Genomic DNA, 19,834 nt, shown 5'->3' on the forward strand with positions numbered 1-19,834 from the left:
ATGATCAAGTGTTTTTTGTCTTTGCTTCTGTTAATGTGGTTATAATATGTTTATTGATTTTCAAAAATTCTTTCTGGTTGAAGGAGAAAAAAATACAGCGAGAAACACAAAATGTTCTAAAACAGAATCAGTGTGAGAGGTAAATTGAGTCATAGAACTATTAAACACTATCAGAATTCAGAGAAAAGAAAAAGTACTTGATGGTAGAATTAAAATTTGTGTTTGGATTTTAAGTAAAAGCCAATAATTTTCAGGATAGTAAACATGAAATGAAATTGGATATGGAATATTTGGTATCTCTATAGAGTCACAAGGTTTGTGCTGAAGAATTTTGACAAATAAAAATAAATTAGTAGTATAAGTGAGGCCAATTTTTTATCCTTTGACTACCTGTAGGAAATTTTTACATTAAGGATCATTTGTTATTACTAAAATGTCAGGTTGTAAACCAAAGTCACAGAATCATAGAATTTTAAGGCTTGGGATAGGTATAATCTAGTTAAATGATTTTAAAATCTTCAGTGTTCACAGCACTGAAATTTAACAGATCTATATTGCAAAAAACATCTAATTTCTCATGGTCACTCAAGGTAGGTACAGGAGATTCATTTTATATGACCAAGGTTCTCCATGAACATGAAGTACTCTGTTGAGTAGTGGATAAAAATCACCGATTATTCTTTGCATATTGTACAAATAAAAGAATTAATGTGTTTGATTGGAAAGTGACTTTCCCAAGCTTAATTTGCTATCAAGCGATAGAGCAGCTAGTAATTTTAATTAAATGTCTGAGTGATTGGTTCAGGGATGATTAGCCTGTTGTTGCTATGGGTTATAGAAGAAAGTAACTGAAAGGTCATCTAATAGTTATTACTGCGCTCAGTCAGGTTTGAGAGAACAAAAAACTAAAGCATGGTGTTTGCAGCATATGTAGACAATGAGTCAAAGATTTTGAAACTTTTGTCAAAGGAAGAATTTCCCAAATGCCTCACCTGTCTCCCTTTGTCTTTCTCTCCCTCCTTCCCTTCATTCAGCAAATTTTCACCAGTGCTCAATAAGTTACAGGTCCTGTTGCATTCTCATGTCACATCATGGAGCTTGCTTACTAGTAAAAGAAAAATATAAAACCAAGAAGGCCATAAACACAAAGGAGAAAAATATGGCAAGAGAGAGGATGGAGAATGCTTGGACTAGGATGAGTAGCAAGTGTTTGTAATTTTATATTTGGGGCAATAGAAAAGCTCACAGCAAAGGTGGAGTAAAGAGATGAGATGGTTAAGAGATGAAACCATAGAGATATCTGGGAGAACAGTCTATCTATGCAGAAGGAACAGACTGTGTTTTCAAAGACTAGAGCATGACTCATATGTCTGAAAGTAATAGGTTAGTGTAGCTGTTGTGGAGAAGAAAAAAAGAAGAGTTGTTGATAAATTCAAATAGGTATGAGAAGACAGATCATGTAAAGATTTGTAAGTCATTATAAGAACTTCAGGTCTGGTGGAGTGACTCAAATAATAGAGTACCTGCCTAGGTTTGAACCCTGAGTTCAAACCCCAGTACCTGAGTTCAAACCAAAAAAAAAAAAAAAGAAAAAGAGAGAGAGAGAGAGAAAGAAATTTGATCTTGATCTTTATGTCATTGATTATGGGGCATAAGAATGAAGAAGGGATTCTGTGGAAGAAAATGAGTTTGCTCCACAGAAAAAAATATGGTGCTATGACTTGAATATAGTATGTCCGCACCAAAAGTCATGTCTAGGTGTCCCCAGTGTAAGAGTGTAGAGATATATTGGGGCCTTTGAAGAGTAATTAAGGCATAAGGCCTCCACCCTCAGGGTTAACGTGGTTCCTGAGAGTATGTGTTAGTTATTGTGACAGTGGGCTGTTATAAAACAAGCCTTGCACCTCCCTTTGGTTTCCCTTGCTATGTGATTCTCTTTCACCTGTGTTCACTTTCCCTTCTGCTTTTCTGTTGTGCATAGGGTAGCAAATGGCACTGACCAGAAGCTAAGCATGTGCCAGCACCATGCTCTTACATGAACTTTTTTTTTGGCAATCCTGGGATTTGAACTCAGGACCTCGCACTTCCTAGGCAGACACTATACCACTTGAACCACTCCACCAGCCCTCAGTACCATGTTCTTAAAGCTTCAAAACTATTTTTCTTTTCCTTCTTTCTTTTTTTTAATTTTAGTGCTACTAGGTTTTAATGCAGGGCCTCATACTTGCTAGGCAGGAACTCTCATATAAGCATGAGCCCATCCCTTTTTGCTTTTAGTTATTTTTAAGATAGGGTCTTAAATTTTGACTTGAGGCCAGTCTCAGACTGTGATCCTCCTACTTACGCCTCCCACACAGCTGGGATTACAAGTGTACCACCATGCCCAGCTTCTTTGTTTCAGTGGGTCTCACTAATTTTGGGGGGCCAGCCTCAGACTGTGATCCTCCTACTTATGCCTTCCACACAGCTGGGATTACAGGTGTACCACCATGCCCAGTTTCTTTGTTTCAGTGGGTCTCACTAATTTTTTGCCTGGGCTGGCATCAAACCATGATCCTCCCAATCTCTGCATCCAGAGTTAATGGGAAATCATTTCTTTATAAACTACCCAACCTTGGGTATTTTGTTACAGTGACAGAAAATGAACTAGAATATGATATGTTAAACTTTGAAAAAAATGACTTTGAAATGAAGATACCTCAGAAATTAGCTAATCTATGTATTATAGTAAATGTGAGTCTGAATTTGTGTCACAGATCAACTTAGAGATGTAAATCAGAGGGCTGCAAGACTAATGGAGAAGAATTGAAATATGAATACACAATTTCTTTATGGAAAAATGTGAGCAGGTTGTTTAGAGGGTAAACAGACAAAAAAAAAGGCACTGGAGATAAAATTGAAAGGGCCCCAATGAGGAAGAGAATTATTCTCTTGTGCAAAGTCAATAAGGAAAGATTTATAAAAGACCAACAACCATATCACTAATGCCATTGACACCATTATTAATAGGAGGTTGCTTTTAGTTTAATGAACCAAAACTAGCTACTCATCAGGAATTACAAAGAAGAGACACTAATAACGATGTCACCATATATTTTGAATAGCAATTAATTGACTTTTCTGAGCTTGGTCACACCTTATTAGAGCTGTGTTTATTCGGCAGACAAAACATGTATTTTAAAGTTGCAGTTTGGCTAGTAAACTAAGGTACAAAGAGGTCACTTAAACCTAGCACTCTTTCAACTGGTTAGTAGTAGATGAAGGCATTAGCTCAAAGTCCAGATACCCCATCCTTTAGGAATTTAAGGCTAGAAAGAGGATCTAACTGTGGTATATACAACTCTTTCATTTTTTCATGTGAAAAAGTGAAGCTTGGAGACTTGGATTGTCTTCACATGGACACAGAGCAACTCAGTGGCCAAATAGGGATTGTAAATTAAAGAGCAATGATTATTACCTTCCTCATGAATGTCTGCTTGGCTTCCATTGATCTTATCCAATGCTTAAGGCAACATAATGAGGTAGTTAGTATTATCCTCATTTAAAAGCCAAGGGAAACGAAGCTCAGGAAAGAATGATTAACTTTAAATAGGATCATGCAGCTAGGATTAAAAAAAAAAACAACAGGATTTAAACTCCAGTGTATCTGACCACAAAGCCTTTCCTGGTTTGCATGTTGTTACCTTTACTCCTGTCAGCAAAAACCTTCCTTCACTCCTGAAGATGCCTGTATAACCGGTGATTGCTGCTGATGATTTTTCCTTGTTTGCTTGTTTGTTTATTTGAGATTGAGTCTGCATGAATTCTAACCTGAATGCAGTCTTACCCGTAAATATGGAAAAGGGTCTATCAGAAGAGTTAGCAAATGCTGGCTGTAACAATAAAGTATCCCCAACCTGTATAATGGCTCAATAGCACAGAAATATGTTTTTCTTACTCCTATAAATAATTCAGGAAAGTTTCATGTTTGTCCTACAAAGTCATGCAGGGAGCCAGGCAGACAAAAAGGCTCTACCACTTCCAATATGTGGAAATTGTCCCTGGACCTTGTCTTCCAATAAGTAGATGGAAATATCATGGAGGCTCTAGGAGACATTTTTATGGCCCATGTTAGAATTACATTACTTGGAGCTCTATAACTACAGTTCAGTCACTTAGTTGCAAAAGAGGTGTGTTCAAGCCATTGGGACACCAAGACGAGGACACAGTAGAGCCACTGTGTTTCTAACATGTGGTCCGTGTTCTGCATACTCGGCAGAATCCAGGCATTAAGCGAACATTAGGTAATAATTGAATTTTTTTTTCTATAGTTGTAACAATTTATGTTGGTGTTTACTCTGCCTTAGATTTATCTGACTTTTCTGGGAGTGGTGGTATATGAGTTAACTTTCTCATTTTTGTGACCAAATACTTAACATAATAAACTTAAGGAGGAAAGGATTTATTTTGGATCATCGTTTCAAAGGTTTCATTCCATAGTTCTTGACTCTATTGATTCTGGGTTCATGGTAAGGCAGCAGGAACTTTTGAAGGAAGATGCTGTTCACTTTATGGTGGATGGAAAGCAGAAAAAGAGGGAAGGAACAGTGACCAGGTATAAGCCTCACAGTCAAGCCCCTAGTGACCAACTTCTTTTAGCTAGACCTCACTTCCCAGGTTTCTACCATCTCCTGAACAAATAACATCTGTCAGAAAACAAATATTTGATACATGAGCTCTCATATTTAAACCATAACATTCTATTATTTGGCCATAACGCATAATGTATTTAGTCCATCGCCAAGTGTCCCTAACTTCTTAACCCTCCAATATTGTTCAAAAGATTAAATCAAATGTCTCTGCTAAGACTCAAAGCAGTATCTTACCTGTGAGTTTGCCTAAAAATGAAAAAAAAAAGACAATTTACAATTTACATACTCCCAAAACACAGTGCCACATAATAAATACTCCCAATCCAAAAAGGAGAAATGGGGGCATAGAAGGACACAGGAGATCAAACTAAGACCAAAACCCACCAGAGCAAACATTAAATCCTACCTATCCATGTCTGGCTCCTGGGACACTTGATATCCTGATGTGAGCTTCAAGGGAGTTGCACAGTCCTGTCCTATGACCTTGCCAGTTGTCACCCATAGGGCTTCTCACTTGAGCTGTCTCTACTCATTGCCTGTGACTTTCCTCAGAAGACATTCTTTATTCATGGTGTCTCCAATATCCTGGGGTCTCCATTGCAGCTTAGGCTTCACACATCACCCTCTTAGGGGCTGCCTGCAGGGATCCTGACCCTGGCACACATGGTCAGGCTTCTCAGACTTTCCTTTGAAGCCTGCATGAACTGAAATTCTTGCAGCAGCATCTGCATGCATTCCTGAAAAACTACCATAGCATAGTCTGTCATAACAAACACCTGTTGTCAGCTGAAGCAGTAGTCTGGCTGGCCCCCTTGGACAATGGCTACAATGTCCCCTAAGTGTTTGGATGGCTAAACACAGTGAAATGAATACTGGAGAAACAACTTTCTGGGGGAGTCCTGTGCCATCAGGATGCCTCAGTGACTCTTCTCAAGGGAAAGTCTTTTGAGTAAGCTTATACATTTATACCCTTGGGGCTACAGTGGATGGGATCCTGAGAAGTCCTAAATGTATCTTTTCTATTATCCTTACGTAAAGTATTTGGCTGCTTTTTAATGGCTATTACTTACTCTCTTCAGAAACTATGCCTTGCTTACACCCAGGTTTACACTGTATTATCTGACCAAATTTCAACTTTTTCAAGTCTTTCAGTTACTTTTGGTTTTTTTTTGCTCCTGATTCTCACTGTATACCTGGAAAAGCAGCTAACAAAACACCTGCCACAGCCTGAAAGTACTTGGTCACCTTGAAACTCAGCCTCCCAAAGTCTCATGATCTAAGCAAAATATCTAAAATTTTTGGCCAGAATGTGATAGGAATGGCCTTTAGTTCACTTCCCAACAGAGTCTCCATTTCTTTCTGAAACCTTATGAGTCTGCCCTTCACTGTACACATTCTTCTTGGTGTTCAGTACTTCTGAGTTCCCACCAGAGTCACCCATTTCTCTTTGCTTATAGTGTTTTGAATTTTTTCTAACCTGCTTCTCAAAACTCTTCCAAATTTCTCCCCCAAAAAACAGCTTCAAAAGTTTAAGAACTACATGGCTAGGTTTATTCACAACAATGGCCCCATTTCTCAGGTGTCAACTTTCTATTTTAACTATTAGCTATTTTTGTGTACCTGTGGCCAGAATACCAGAGAAGACAACTCAAAGGAGAAAACAATTGTTTTGGCTCACAGTTTCAGAGGTTCAGTCCATTGTTGCTTGGCCCCATGTGGTTACAGGGGAGATGTTTCACCCTATGGTAAACATGAAGCATAGAAGAACCGTTCATATTCAAACTATAATGAGAAGAAGGATCAGGGTGTTAGGGCTATGGTAATACAGATCCATGAATGCTATCCCTGAAAGTTTTGCAAAGTAACAATAATTTCAAGATCTAAATGAGTACTTTTACAGTCCACAGATCATCTCTTAGTCTCAACTAGTTCCTCAACTGTAAGTTGATATTGATTTTTTTGGGAGAATTCAAAGTCCACTTACTCTGTCTTCCATTTTTAGCAGTAATATTTATCCCAAAGTATGTGTATATACATATTAGAAGAAACACAGTATATTTTGCTTAAGAGTCTTTTGTGTTCAGCCATTTTATGAAGTTTGATTTTATTTTTCTCAACATATAAATATGAAAAAAAGACTTTGACAATATAAGTTATATTTAGTATATTGATGAGCCAGAATTTTAAGCTATACTTGTCTCCAAAATCCATATTCTTAATTATAGAGGGTTTTTTTTTGGTTCATCAATAAGATGATGTGATATAGTAGTGACAAATGCAGACTTAGGCTCAGCTAGTTTTGAACTACTTTTCACCATGATTCAGCTATGTGACCTGGCAGTACTGTTAAAGTATAGCTGGCACTTGGTAATATGATACAGAAATTAATACTACAGATTTCACTCTGTACAATCCCCAACATCTTTTTTTTTCTCTATATTGCATTTTCAGGTCTATGCTGGATTAAACTGAGACTTAGACAAAATCCTAGGAATTTGCTATAGAAAGAAAAATAATTTTTGTCTGTTTCCCTTGGGATTTCCGGCACAGTGTGGGGTAGAGCCAGACTCACTGTGATTTGTCAGAATTCCTTGGGCAAGAGAGTTGGATTCCATAGGGAACTCACAGGGACCCCATTCCCAGAGCCTTTGTCTTGTTTGTTTGCCAGCAGCAAGTGCTGACTGGGGAAACAAATCTCTGAGGACAAAGGCAGCCACAACCCAGCTCAGGAAGAAACCATCATTTATAATTTGTGAAATCCCCCATGTGGTGCTGAAAAGGCTTCAAATGTTTTCTATATTTGGATCTGTAGTGGTTGCATTTAATATTATTGTGAATACATAGAAGATAGCCAGGTTTATGAACATGGTAAAAATGGGAGTGCCTCCCATGTGCAGTGCATAAAAAATGAATTGTCTGCCTTTAATTTTAGATCATTCACAAAAAAAAATGGAAATGTAAAGTCTTATTACCAGGTGCCAATGTATGATGAGCCCTGATTATTCTCAATGAGTCCCCAGAATCTTCTGTAGAAAGTGCAGCTCCAGTGCAAGGGGCATCTTTGCTGCTTTTCTCGTTTCTAATGCAAGTCAGAGATATCCCAGTGTCTCTGGGGAAGTGGCAGATGTATAACTGTCTGTCTTCTCTGTCTGCAATAATCCCCTGTGCTATACAGACAGCTTCTGCTCTGCTGGATCATGGAAACTCTTACTTAGTCTTATCATTTAATTTGGGGAATTGAGAAAGTATTTGCACATCATTCATCATGTTTGTTCTTCCTAGAAATTTCCTATTGAATTTAAGGTGGAGTGGTTATTTTTAAGATAATTAGATAATTTATCTTCCAAACTGTAGTGGTTTTGAGAGTGAATGAGTAGCAGGTATAGACTAGAATTTTCCTAGGCAAGAAAATTTCTATGACTGCTTTGGTTGTTTGAGGTGACTTTGCTTTAGTTTCTCCTAGTTTCCCAAACACAAACTATGGCTAGATGGTTGTTACTTAAAGAAGCCTAAATATGGTGTTTTGTGGAGATCATGACCACTTTTCTGAGAGATTTGTAAATGTCAGAGGTAGAATTTATTGCTGGTTCTATTACAAAGAGTTGTCTTTCAGCCTAACAGAGAAATCATCTCTGAAAAATCAGTCTCTGGTTATGTTTGTGTCTCTTGCAGCCTGGTATTCAAAAAGCACTGAACTGATTCTGTTATCAAGGGTAAGCCCTTCCTCTGTGTGAGCCACATGCTCCAGTCATATCTTACTGAAGTTTTTAATGACCTAAGATTTGTCTCAGAGAATCTAACTGTAAACTTTGAGAAGTGACAATTTATGTAATTATTGATAATTCATTTTCTGAGATTTTTATAAAAAATGTACACATAATCTGACCACAATATCTGAAGGTACCATGAAAACAGGTACCTGAGAACAAATGGCACTAAGGATCCTAAGGGAAGCTTCATGTTAAAGAATTCCATGGGCTGATGCTTGCAGAGGAAGAAGATGGCAATTAGTGGTAAAAGGCAAAGGTAGTGTTGCCAGAATGTCATGAGATGACAGTGTCAGGTTTCAAACCAAATTCGCAGCTCAGTGCACAACTAAGGCTTTGTCAAGGAAATAGAACCACTGGTAGCTGATTGCCCCTGAGTGATGACTACAACAGGGCCCTGTTGAATGAGACCCCAAAGTATATTTTGTTCATTGTGTTTCATATACCAATGTTAGTTAAGTTTGTATTAATATATGTCATAGTTTAGATATTTTTGAAAGAACTAGGAGGAGATTCTCATTTAGCAATGGCTATATTCTAAGTAATAATTACATGGAGAAATTCTGAATGAATGAGCTGACCCTGGCATGACAACAACTATTCTTTCCACAATGGAGTCAACCATGTTCAGCTCTCAGGAAAGTCTTTAGGCCTGACAATCTATGTATGATCCAGGTATTTGTTGATCCTAAAGAACCAGATCACAGAGAGAAAGCAAAGCCCAGGGGACATTTTTTTCAACAGGAATGAGTGAAGAATGAGGATTTTTGGTTAACTACCATATTCAGTTAGCAGTTTTAAGTGAATTAGATAACTATTTCCCTGTGTTCCCTCTAGCACTAGTTTCATGAGATGTTAAAAGTATCCCAAGAAAAAAAAAATCACCAATGAAATAAATTTGGAAAATGGGGCATATTATTATCATTTTCTCAAAGCTTTGCAGGTATCTATTCCGTGTAGATGAATCTTGTATTGATAAGCAGTTTTTAGCCATGGCCTTTAGCAGAGGGGCAACCTGCTTTGGTTCTTTGATACTTTGATATTCTTTTTACCTCTCATTGTTAAAATATGACTACTCACTGGTTAAATGAATCACATTTCAAGTTTCCTAAATCTATAATTTATATGTGTATGTGCACATATATGCATATAAATTTATCTAGTCTCTGAAACTACAACTTAATTTTTATTGTATATATTAAATGTACGCAGGAGGGTTTTATCAGATTTCCATACATGTATTCAATGTACTTTGATCATATTCATTCCTCCATTACTCCCTCTTACCACCTTCCTCATTTCTGTTTTGCCTTTTTCCTTCTACTTCCTTTATAGTTCTCCTTCTGTTTTCACGACCTTGTTTTTACTTTTCTTTGTTTTTGGATTTTCTTGCCCCTCTTAACTTCCATAAATGAGAGAAAAATATGTGATACTTTTCTTTATGGGACTGGCTTATTTCACTTAATGAGATGACCCATTTTCCAGCAAATAACACAATATGTATGAGTAAAACTCCATTTTGTGCATATATACTACATTTTCCTTAACCATTCATCTGTTGATGTTCACCTTGGCTGATTCCATAATTCAGCAATCCTGGATAGTGCCATGATAAACATGAGTATACATGTATCTCTACAGCAAGTTGATTTTGATTCTCATGGGTATATACCAGGGGTGGTGTGACTGGACCATAAAGAAGTTTTATATATATATATATATATGAACTAATTTCCATAGTTCATGAACTAATTTACATTCCCATCAATAGTGAATAAGAGTTCCCTTTTCCCAGAATCCTCACCAGCATTTGTTGTTATTTGTTTTCTTAATAATAGCCAATCCAACTGGGGTTAGATGGAATCTCAATGTAGTTTTGATTTGCATTTGCACCTTTAGCCTTAGGATGGCTAAGGATGGTAAACATTTTTTCATGTATTCATTACCAGTTGTACTTTATTTGGAAAATATCTGTTGTGTTCGTTGGCCCATTTATTGATTAGATTATTTGCTTTTTTGGTATTTAAGTTTTTATGTTCTTTTTATCTTGCACATGGCTGATCTCATCTGAGACTCAACCTTTAAAAATGATTTAACATTGCTTAATTCAGAGTTTCCTGAACTTACGTATCTTCAAAGAATGCAAAATAATATCTGGAATAACTAATTTAGAAACAGTCATATATACCAAATACTAAAATTGTGCAAGTGTCCTTGGTTTAGTTTTCAGTTCTTTAGTTTTGCCAGCATAGCATTTGCGGTTAGGATGACCATCACTTTTCATTCATTGTCCTATATTTGAGAAAGCATCTATAAATGAAGCTTTCAATTTATTTAAATCCTGGAAAAAATAGATTTCAGTTCTTCTTGTAACTTTCTATTTAGGTGACTGATCAAGATTTAATTGATGTGTTGACATGAGCATGTTTTGAGCATTTACTCAAAGGTTAGTGTCAAAAGACATTAATGTCCTGGTGGGCTTGTGTTTTTCTCTGAGGCAGATATTGATGAATGTACAGAGGGAATCATTGAGTGCCACAACCATTCCCGCTGCGTTAACCTGCCAGGGTGGTACCACTGTGAGTGCAGAAGTGGTTTCCATGACGATGGAACCTATTCACTGTCCGGGGAATCCTGTATTGGTAAGCAGCTTTCAGTCATGCTCTCCATCCACCTGGACTTTTGCAGAGAAGACAGCCTTCTTTGGTACTCTGTTTGGTTCTCAGTGTTAAAATATGACCAGTCATTGATTAAGTTAGTCAGTTTTCAAATTTCCTCCCTCTACAATTCAGAGATTAAGCCAGGGATTATACAGAGTGGGGTTTTAGAATTTTATATAGAAACTGGAGCAGTCAGGGGAACAAAGCCGGGATCTGTATGCTATGAGTGTTTAGTTCTTTCTATGGAAAAGCTCAATGATTTGTTGAAATTTTTGACAGTTTAAGAGGCAGCTGTGGGGAAGAAGAAATAATACTAGATTTAGAAATAGGAAGTTTAGTTTAAATGCTAGCTCTTGTGCTTCAAAAGTCACTCTACTCTCTGATCCTTCATCTGTGTGTGTGTAAACATGGGGATAATAATGCAAATATATTGTTAGGATTAGTGGGATGCCATGTGTTTAAAAATTGCAAGCTTTGGGTTAATGCACTTATGTAATATAGTTGCATTAACCTTATTGTTGCTACTACTGCCATCACCATCATCTCTTGCAAAGTCACTCCTTACTACCATTCTGCTTGTTGTGATGTTAAAAGCTGAACATAGAAGGTTAACAGATAGAGTTCTTCACCTTCAAGACCTTACAACTTTTGTGAAATCCAAACACCTGATCCAAAATTTAACTGTTTCCATAAGAACCTTGGCCAATCCAGGTCTTTCATGCCATGTGGACTCAGCTGAATTCTTAATGCTCAACAGACCTAGAGGGCAAGGATTCTGACTTCGTAGTTTCCAAAAGCACAAAAAAGCACATGAAAAAATGCTCACCATCTCTAGCCATAAAGGAAATGCAAATTAAAACCACATTAAGATTCCACCTCACCCCTGTTAAAATAGCCATCATTAGCAACACCACTTTCAACAGGTGTTGGCGAGGATTCGGAGATAAAGGAACCCTCTTACACTGCTGGTGGGAATGCAAACTAGTACAACCACTCTGGAAAAAAATCTGGAGGCTTCTTAAAAATCTAAACATAGATCTACCATATGATCCAGCAATACCACTTTTGGGGATATACCCAAAAGACTGTGACACAGGTTACTCCAGAGGCACTTGCACACCCATGTTTATTGCAGCACTATTCACAATAGCCAAGTTATGGAAACAGCCAAGATGCCCCACTACTGACGAATGGATTAAGAAAACGTGGTATTTATACACAATGGAATTTTATGCAGCCATGAAGAAGAATGAAATGTTATCATTTGCTGGTAAATGTATGGAATTGGAGAACATCATTCTGAGTGAGGTTAGCCTGGCCCAAAAGACCAAAAATCATATGTTCTCCCTCATATGTGGACATTAGATCAAGGGTAATCACAGCAAGGGGACTGGACTCTGATCACATGATAAAGCGAGAGCACACAAGGGAGGTATGAGGATAGGTAAGACACCTAAAAAACTAGATAGCATTTGTTGCCCTCAACACAGAGAAACGAAAGCAGATACCTTCAAAGCAACTGAGGCCAATAGGAGAAGGGGACCAGGAACTAGAGGAAAGGTTAGTTCAAGAAGAATTAACTTAGAAGGTAACACACATGCACAGCAAAGCAATGCGAGTCAACTCCCTGTATAGCTATCCTTATCTCAACTAGCAAAAACCCTTGTTCCTTCCTATTATTGCTTATATTCTCTCCTCAACAAAATTAGAAATAAGCGCAAAATAGTTTCTGCTGGGTATTGAGGGGATGGGGGGAAAGGAAGGGGTTGGGGAGGTAAGAGAGGGGGCGAGGAAGTAGGGAGAAATGATACTTTTGTATGCACATATGAATAAAAGAAAAAAAAAGAGAAACCTAGTCAGTGTTGTTCTAACTTCTCTGCCAAGTGTTGCCAAAAGGCAAAGGTAAGTTAAGGAATAATGGCACACAGCATGAATTTCCCACCACAGCCTTGACATTACTGTTGAGAGCCAGGTTGTATAGTAGGTAAAAACACAGAGCCTTGGGCCAAATTTCTGCAGTCAAATGCCAGCTCTACCACTTCTAAGTTATTACCTTGGCCAGATTTATATCTATTATGCACATCAGCTATCTTATATGTAAAAGAAACAGTGTTTATATCTTATTAATATAAGCATTTTGATACATAATGGAATTAATATTTATTAAATATTGGGTAAGTGTAAGTTATTATCTTAAATGTCCCTGCATATTCAGCATGCTGACCCATAGTCTGTCAATATTTCTTTTATGTTTAGTGATTTATAACTTCACAGAGGAATTCATATTTATCTCAGGTGTTTTTGTTTTTTTATCAATTTTGTATTTATTCACATGTGGATACATTGTTTGGGCCAGCTCCCCTATCCCAGGTCTTCACATTCTTTCTTTACATATTACTAGGTACTTCTGTACATGTGCAACTCATAAAACGGATTTTATGTGGATAAGAATAGATCAAATAGATGACTGTCACTGGGGAATGGAAACAGAGACAATATTAACATTGAGGCTTAAAATGAAATTAAATTTTACTAAGTATATTTGACATCACCAAGAAGGGAGATGCTTAGATTTTTAGTGTATAGTGAATTTAGAGCTTACCTAGTTAAAACAATCTTACAACTGCCTAGACCTGCCATGTTGCTGCACCCTCCTGTGCCTTTGTACAAGTTGTCCCCTGTCCCCTCTGGCATAAATGGCACATGGTGATCCACTTATGAATTTGTCTTCACTTTCCTAGATTCAGCACATTTCATCAGATCTCATGAAGTGTTCTTTGATGTCTTCATAAGAGTTATCACTCTTCTATTCTGCTGACTCTACACCTTTTACCTGTAGGTTTCACATGCTGCACTGCAGTGCAGTGTCTTTGCTCTCTGACATGACTGTGTGATGGAAGTATACTTTATTCTTCTGTCTCTCCAGTGAGACACTTCAGTAGTTAGCATTCAATAAGTGAGAAAATGCAATCACTTCATATGACCAGGAAAGAAACTCAGTTTCAGAAAAGGTGACATCTTGCTCCAACCACATAGCTGTTTGTTACAAGATAAGATCCAGGCCTAGGTCAAAGGAAAGTCTGCATCACAGATTCTAGGGACAGTCCCCATTAGTGCCTGCATTCTGAGGTAATTATCATTGGTACCCTGTCATTCTCATGAATGTTCCAGTTAAGATGACAGCTGTTATAGTTATCCAATCCAGTGCCTGTCCTGGTTCTCTTTTCTCTCTGCCAGGCTTGTTGGTGTGTGTGTGTGTGTGTGTGTGTGTGTGTGTGTGTAAGTTCCTACTTTCTCATGAGGAGGCACTTGCTTCACCATGACCTGATTCCTGATTTATACAAGAAAACCACAGTAAACTGGACACGTGGCAAGGGAATAGAGCTGTTTTGTTTCGTGGCATTTTGAATTTGGTTATTTGTTAATCTGAAATTCATTTCCATATTTTTTGGAGAAATCCTTTTAAATGGGCATCATAAGGACAGAAATCTCATCATTTCGTAGTGTTTCTTTAGTAGTTGAGAATGCTCTACTGGTTTCAAATATTTCCTGGACAAACACATATATAAATCAGAAGATACCACTTTCTTATGACTAATATATCTAATATAGTATGTTTAATACTATCCCATTGAACAAAAAACAAATGTCTAGCCTCATATGGCCTTCAGATTTAGGTGAGAGTGCCTTGTGGATTTATCTCCTATCTTTGTTAGCATTTTTGATCTTTTCATGTGCTGACCTGACAAAAAGCCTTGTGGCCTTTGCCTTTGCTGTTCTCTCTGGAACTCTCAACACTTATCTTATGGCATGACTCTCTCATACTTTAGGTCTCATATAAAATATTACTTTTTCATGGAGACCCTGACTACCTTATCTTTCTCAGTCACTTCATTATAATGTTCTTTTAAAATATTTTAGCTTATCTCAAATTTTCTGTGCACGAGCATCTGTCAAATTATCTCTTGCCTCAAATATACAAGTTCTTTTGCATCAGAGACATTATCTGTCTTTCACCATTGTACTTCTGTCCCCTAGAATAATATAGACAAATAGTAGACATTCCATGTACCTATGTCAAATGATTCAAGGAACGACATTCAAAACCACATCACATCAGATATATTTTCTATTTAGCTTAACATAAAAACTAGTTCTATACATTGTGGTACATGGCATGTGATGTTACATATCCCCAAACCATATGAGTCTTTTATTTCAGGAAAAATATTGAGAAAAACCATCATGCCAGCACTGAAGTAGACCTGTTGGAATTATAATTAGGAGCAAGTTAAGATATCTGTTCTTGAGGGATTTGTGACCTGAAATATTCTGAATATTCATAACATAATGACTATATATTTATTATTTAATTATATAATGTTATGTAGTTATATGTATACAATTATGTAGTATTATATATGATAATTTTAATAATATATAATAGTAGTAACACATCTTAGTGGCACTGAAAATTAACCAGCACATCAGCATAAATCCTAAATAATTCCAACCACTAGTGCTTAGATCTAAAAAGAAACATCAACATCTAAAACCACCTTTAAAATTAAAAAAAAAAAGTGGTTTTGCAACATGTACTCAGCTATGCTTTTTCCCCAGACAATTATAGGAATAGCAAATGTTAGACTCTTAAAATGTAGTTTAGGCTTTTAGAAGAATAATCTTGTGTCATTCCATGGCATTTTTTTGTCAGATGAGGATAATAGCACCTGCTCTACTGATTTTATCTACTGCTGTAAACACTGAATATATATTGGCACTATAAATAGCACTCTTGTAAGATTTAATATTTTATGATAAAAAATATTTAAGATTTGTCTTTTTCCCCAAAGTAAAAGAAATTAAAGCCAAGGTTATTATAAAGGCAGACAATTACTACATGAGTTTAAGCCTTTCTCTCTCTCTCTCTCTCTCACACACACACACACACACACACACACACACTCATTTTCTTGTGTATCTTTATAATGGCAGGAGAGTGGGAGACAAAAATTTGCAAATTAGTATTTATAGAAGAAGGTGACAGAGATTCATTGTTATATTTTGTTTTGATGCAGTTCTGGGAGTCAGCAATTGTGTTTTAATATGGAAGTTGTGAGCAATTGCTTTTTTATCTAGACATAGTGATCTAAATCACTTAGAAATCAAGAGAACAAAGATATAATTAACAATGGCATGTATAAAGAACAGTGTTTTGCATATTTTGAAAATAAGATTCAGACTTGCTCCTACATCATTCTGCTTCCACTCTCTTTGTCCTGAATATGAAACTCTATTTTCCTCTGTTCTCACTCATACTTGGCATGGATGCTCATGATACTTTGATCCTTATTCTGCTCTTCCCAAGCCTTGAACTCTCTCCTCCCTACTCCTTTGCTTGTATACTTTTCCCTAATCATCCCTGTGGTCCCATTTCTACTTCCCAAAACCTGATGAAGTCCTACTCCTTAAAGCAGTGATGATTCTCAAGCCTGTTTTGTAGCAAAACCCAGGTAGCTTTGGACTTCATACCCAGGAAACTCAGATTAAGTTGATCTGGTGTGAAACCTAGACTGAGATCAAGTTTTAAAAAATTTCCAAGTGATTTAGAAAGAATATTCAGCCAATGCACAGAACCATTGTCATAGATCTTTTTTCTAATCATTTTGTTAAGTCCTTCCATATCCATTTGTTTGTGTGCCTCCTTTATAGTACAAGATCACACTCATGATTTTAGTCAGTTATTTTCCCTATGGTACATTTTATATCTTTTAGTAACTTTTATAGATTTTTGTTAAGTTAAATCATATTGGAAATGCAATTTTTAGTTATCAATTTTTTCAGATCCTATTAAAATCCACTTTGTTGGTTGAGGGGCACTAAGGAAGACTTGGGGGTTATTACAACCAGTCATGGCACCTCTCATCCCCTGTCATCGCCTTCTCAATAGGACCTAGTGGGTGAAATAGCTCCTAGACTCTGCAGTCTACTTTCCCCACACTGTAATTGGCACAACAGTGTCAGGACAATTGCTGTAACTGTATCACCATGCAAAGTAGCATTAAATAACAACAAAACAACTAGGGAAGGTTCAGCTGGAAGTTCTTGGGAAGATTTCAATTTTTAAAAAAAAATTTTGGGGGGGAGGCAGGCGACTGAGAGCTTTCACCAGGCAGCGGGGACTGCAAAGGCCGAGCCAGGCGCAGGCCGCTTCACCGGTACAGATAGTCCGCCTCCAGGTTCGCAGCGATCTCGGCCTCCCACTTGTCCCCGTTGTTAAGCAGCTTTTCCTTGTTGTACATCAGTTCCTCACGCGTCTCCGTGGAGTACTCAAAGTTGGGACCCTCCACGATGGCGTCCACGGGGCAGGCCTCCTGGCAGAAGCCGCAGTAAATGCACTTGTTCATGTCGATACCGTAGCGGGTGGCCCGGCGGCTACCATGGGCCCTCGGCTCGGCCTCGATGGTGATGGCATTGGCGGGGCAGATGGCCTCGCAGAGCTTGCAGGCGATGCAGCGTTCCTCCCCAGACGGGTAACGGCGCAGCGCGTGCTCCCCGCGGAAGCGCGGGCTCAGCGGGTCCTTCTCAAATGGGTAGTTGATGGTGGCCGGCTCCCGGAACGGGTAGCTCAAGGAGGCCTCTGATGAGTTCAGTCCACATCAGAGTTCGAGCTGCCCGGTCGGTCAATGGCCTCATGTCCATCTTTGGGTCCTCCTTCATGTTTACATACTTAAAAGTCACTGTCTTTGTAGCGCTTTGGAGACTCCGGCCACTGGAATACCCTGTCCGCGCAGCCTCGGCCAGGGCCCTTAGCAGCTTGGTCATGGTCAAGCAGCGCATCTTGAAGCGCTCTTTTCTTTGCCGAGAGGGCGGATCAGCCCTGAGCAAAATTTCAATTTTAAGTAATTGCTATGTTGGTGTCATTAAACTGACCTAAGAATTTGGATTGTTTGCTCACTGTCAGAACCTAGCTGTCATCAGAGTGTAAGATAAAGGGACAGGTGCTCTGTCTATACTAACACTGTCTGTAACTGACCTCACTGAGGGGGAGGGGTAGTTATGAAGGCTGAATTTGATAACTTTGAAACATATGTCAGTAACAGTGTGATGTAATAGGGAGGTTTAAGTACAAAAAGGCTTGAATTCAAGTATCAACTCTGCTACTCTCTATCTGAGAAATGTTTGACAGGGTGTTTAACTTCTTTATATCTTAGCTTTCTTATTACACAGTGATTAAAATAATACTTTCAGTGGAATATTTTTCTAATAGGAATGGTTTTATATTCAAATATCCTGGCCAGTAGTAGGTAAAAAATTCAATGCTAAATTGAATCTCCTCTACCTCAACTCCCCTCTCTTGCCAAATGAAAACAACAAAAATAGTACTAGTAGGAGTTAATATTTATTGAGACATACTTTGTGGTGGGCACTGGTCTGAGCAATTTACAAATGTGCCAAACTCATAGGTTGCTGTTGAGCAATTGCTTGAGGATTAAATATCCTAACGTGGAAGAAGTATTTGACTCATAATGTTTTAAGTGATCAATAAATATTAGTTATTATCATTAGCTAGAAACCTATACTATGTATGAATCACTAGGCCAGACACTTTCACAAACACCATAGGAGGAAGCCCTCTATCACCATTTTAAAGATGGGGGAAAACAAAGGCCCAAGGATTAAGATGAATTGTCCCAATTTCTAAACACAGAGGTCATAATCCAAGTATTTTTGATCCTGAAGTCTCTGCTGTTAATATGTTAACATTGTAATGCCTTTTGGGAGGTGTGAATCTACAGGTAGAATATATGTTTGGCAGAGCGTCTGAAAACCAACAGAATAAGACAAAGAGTGAGAGAAATTCAGTGTTATTCAGATGGATATTTTCAATAATCTGATTGAAATGTGAGCACTCACCAGTGTTGATTTTATCCACTGTACTCAAGGACATTGTTTTAAGGCCATCTGATTGGGCCATGGGCAGGATGACATGGTAGCATATTCTTGGTAGTTTATCTGATAGTACCAAAGTGTTCATATTAATACCACCTGCAGGTCTACTGATGTCATTACCTTCTCTGCCTTTCTGGTGATGTGAATCCAGAGTAGAGAAAGTAAAGCAATATGGAGAGGACAAAGAGTAAGTAAATGGTGGTAGGTAGATTTTTAGGTAATAAATAAATGGAAATAATCGTGTATATCTTGAAGTAATTAGTTTAGCATATACAAATGGTATATATGCAATTGAATTATTAGAAATATTAGAAATATTTGAAAAATAAAGAAATACATTAACCAAAAGTGTTTAAAAAACTTATTTATGAATATTATATCAGTCTACTTATAAAAATTGTTCTAATCTGAAAGAAGACTGCATAAAAAATTCTCAAAAAAGACTCTAATGTCCTTCCTCATCTGTTCCAGGAAGCTAGGGTACAAAAAGCTGTCTTCATGGACCATGGTATTTCAAAGAAAATGTAAGAGGCAGAAGTACAGGCATTAGTTTTGGAACACTAATGAATGCCTAAAGGTTTTTTGGTTAAACAACACTCTCTCACCTTCTTTGATATATTTGGTAGATTTTCATTGATTTCCAAATTTATATTCATTGTCAAAATAGCTTTAGACTTAGTTTCTTGCCAAGTAATAAATTCTCTACAATTGAAGAGCTACCCAAAGGCAGATACCATCTAGATATGGAGCTGTTTAAATAGCTTTTTACACCTAACTAGAATCACTGTGAAGTACATAAGAACATAATTTTGTGAATCAAAGG

At 37.5% G+C, this 19,834-nt stretch overlaps 1 protein-coding gene and 1 pseudogene across 4 annotated transcripts in view; one reads left to right on the forward strand and one right to left on the reverse strand.

Annotated features, from left to right (window-relative positions):
• Positions 1 to 19,834, forward strand: part of Nell1 (neural EGFL like 1) — an 828,356-nt gene that overhangs the window by 777,375 nt on the left and 31,147 nt on the right. For 3 of the 4 annotated variants that reach the window (XM_074042879.1, XM_074042884.1, XM_074042890.1), the window contains one exon: positions 10,900 to 11,040. The exons of the other annotated variant lie outside the window; for it this stretch is intronic. In XM_074042879.1, coding sequence (XP_073898980.1) covers positions 10,900 to 11,040 — 141 coding nt within the window. The remainder of the gene's footprint in view (positions 1 to 10,899; positions 11,041 to 19,834) is intronic. 4 annotated transcript variants of the gene reach the window in all.
• LOC109674518 (NADH dehydrogenase [ubiquinone] iron-sulfur protein 8, mitochondrial pseudogene) lies at positions 17,271 to 17,979 on the reverse strand (annotated as a pseudogene).

This window comes from Castor canadensis, chromosome 1 (assembly GCF_047511655.1).
Source record: "Castor canadensis chromosome 1, mCasCan1.hap1v2, whole genome shotgun sequence".
Taxonomy (NCBI): domain Eukaryota; kingdom Metazoa; phylum Chordata; class Mammalia; order Rodentia; family Castoridae; genus Castor; species Castor canadensis.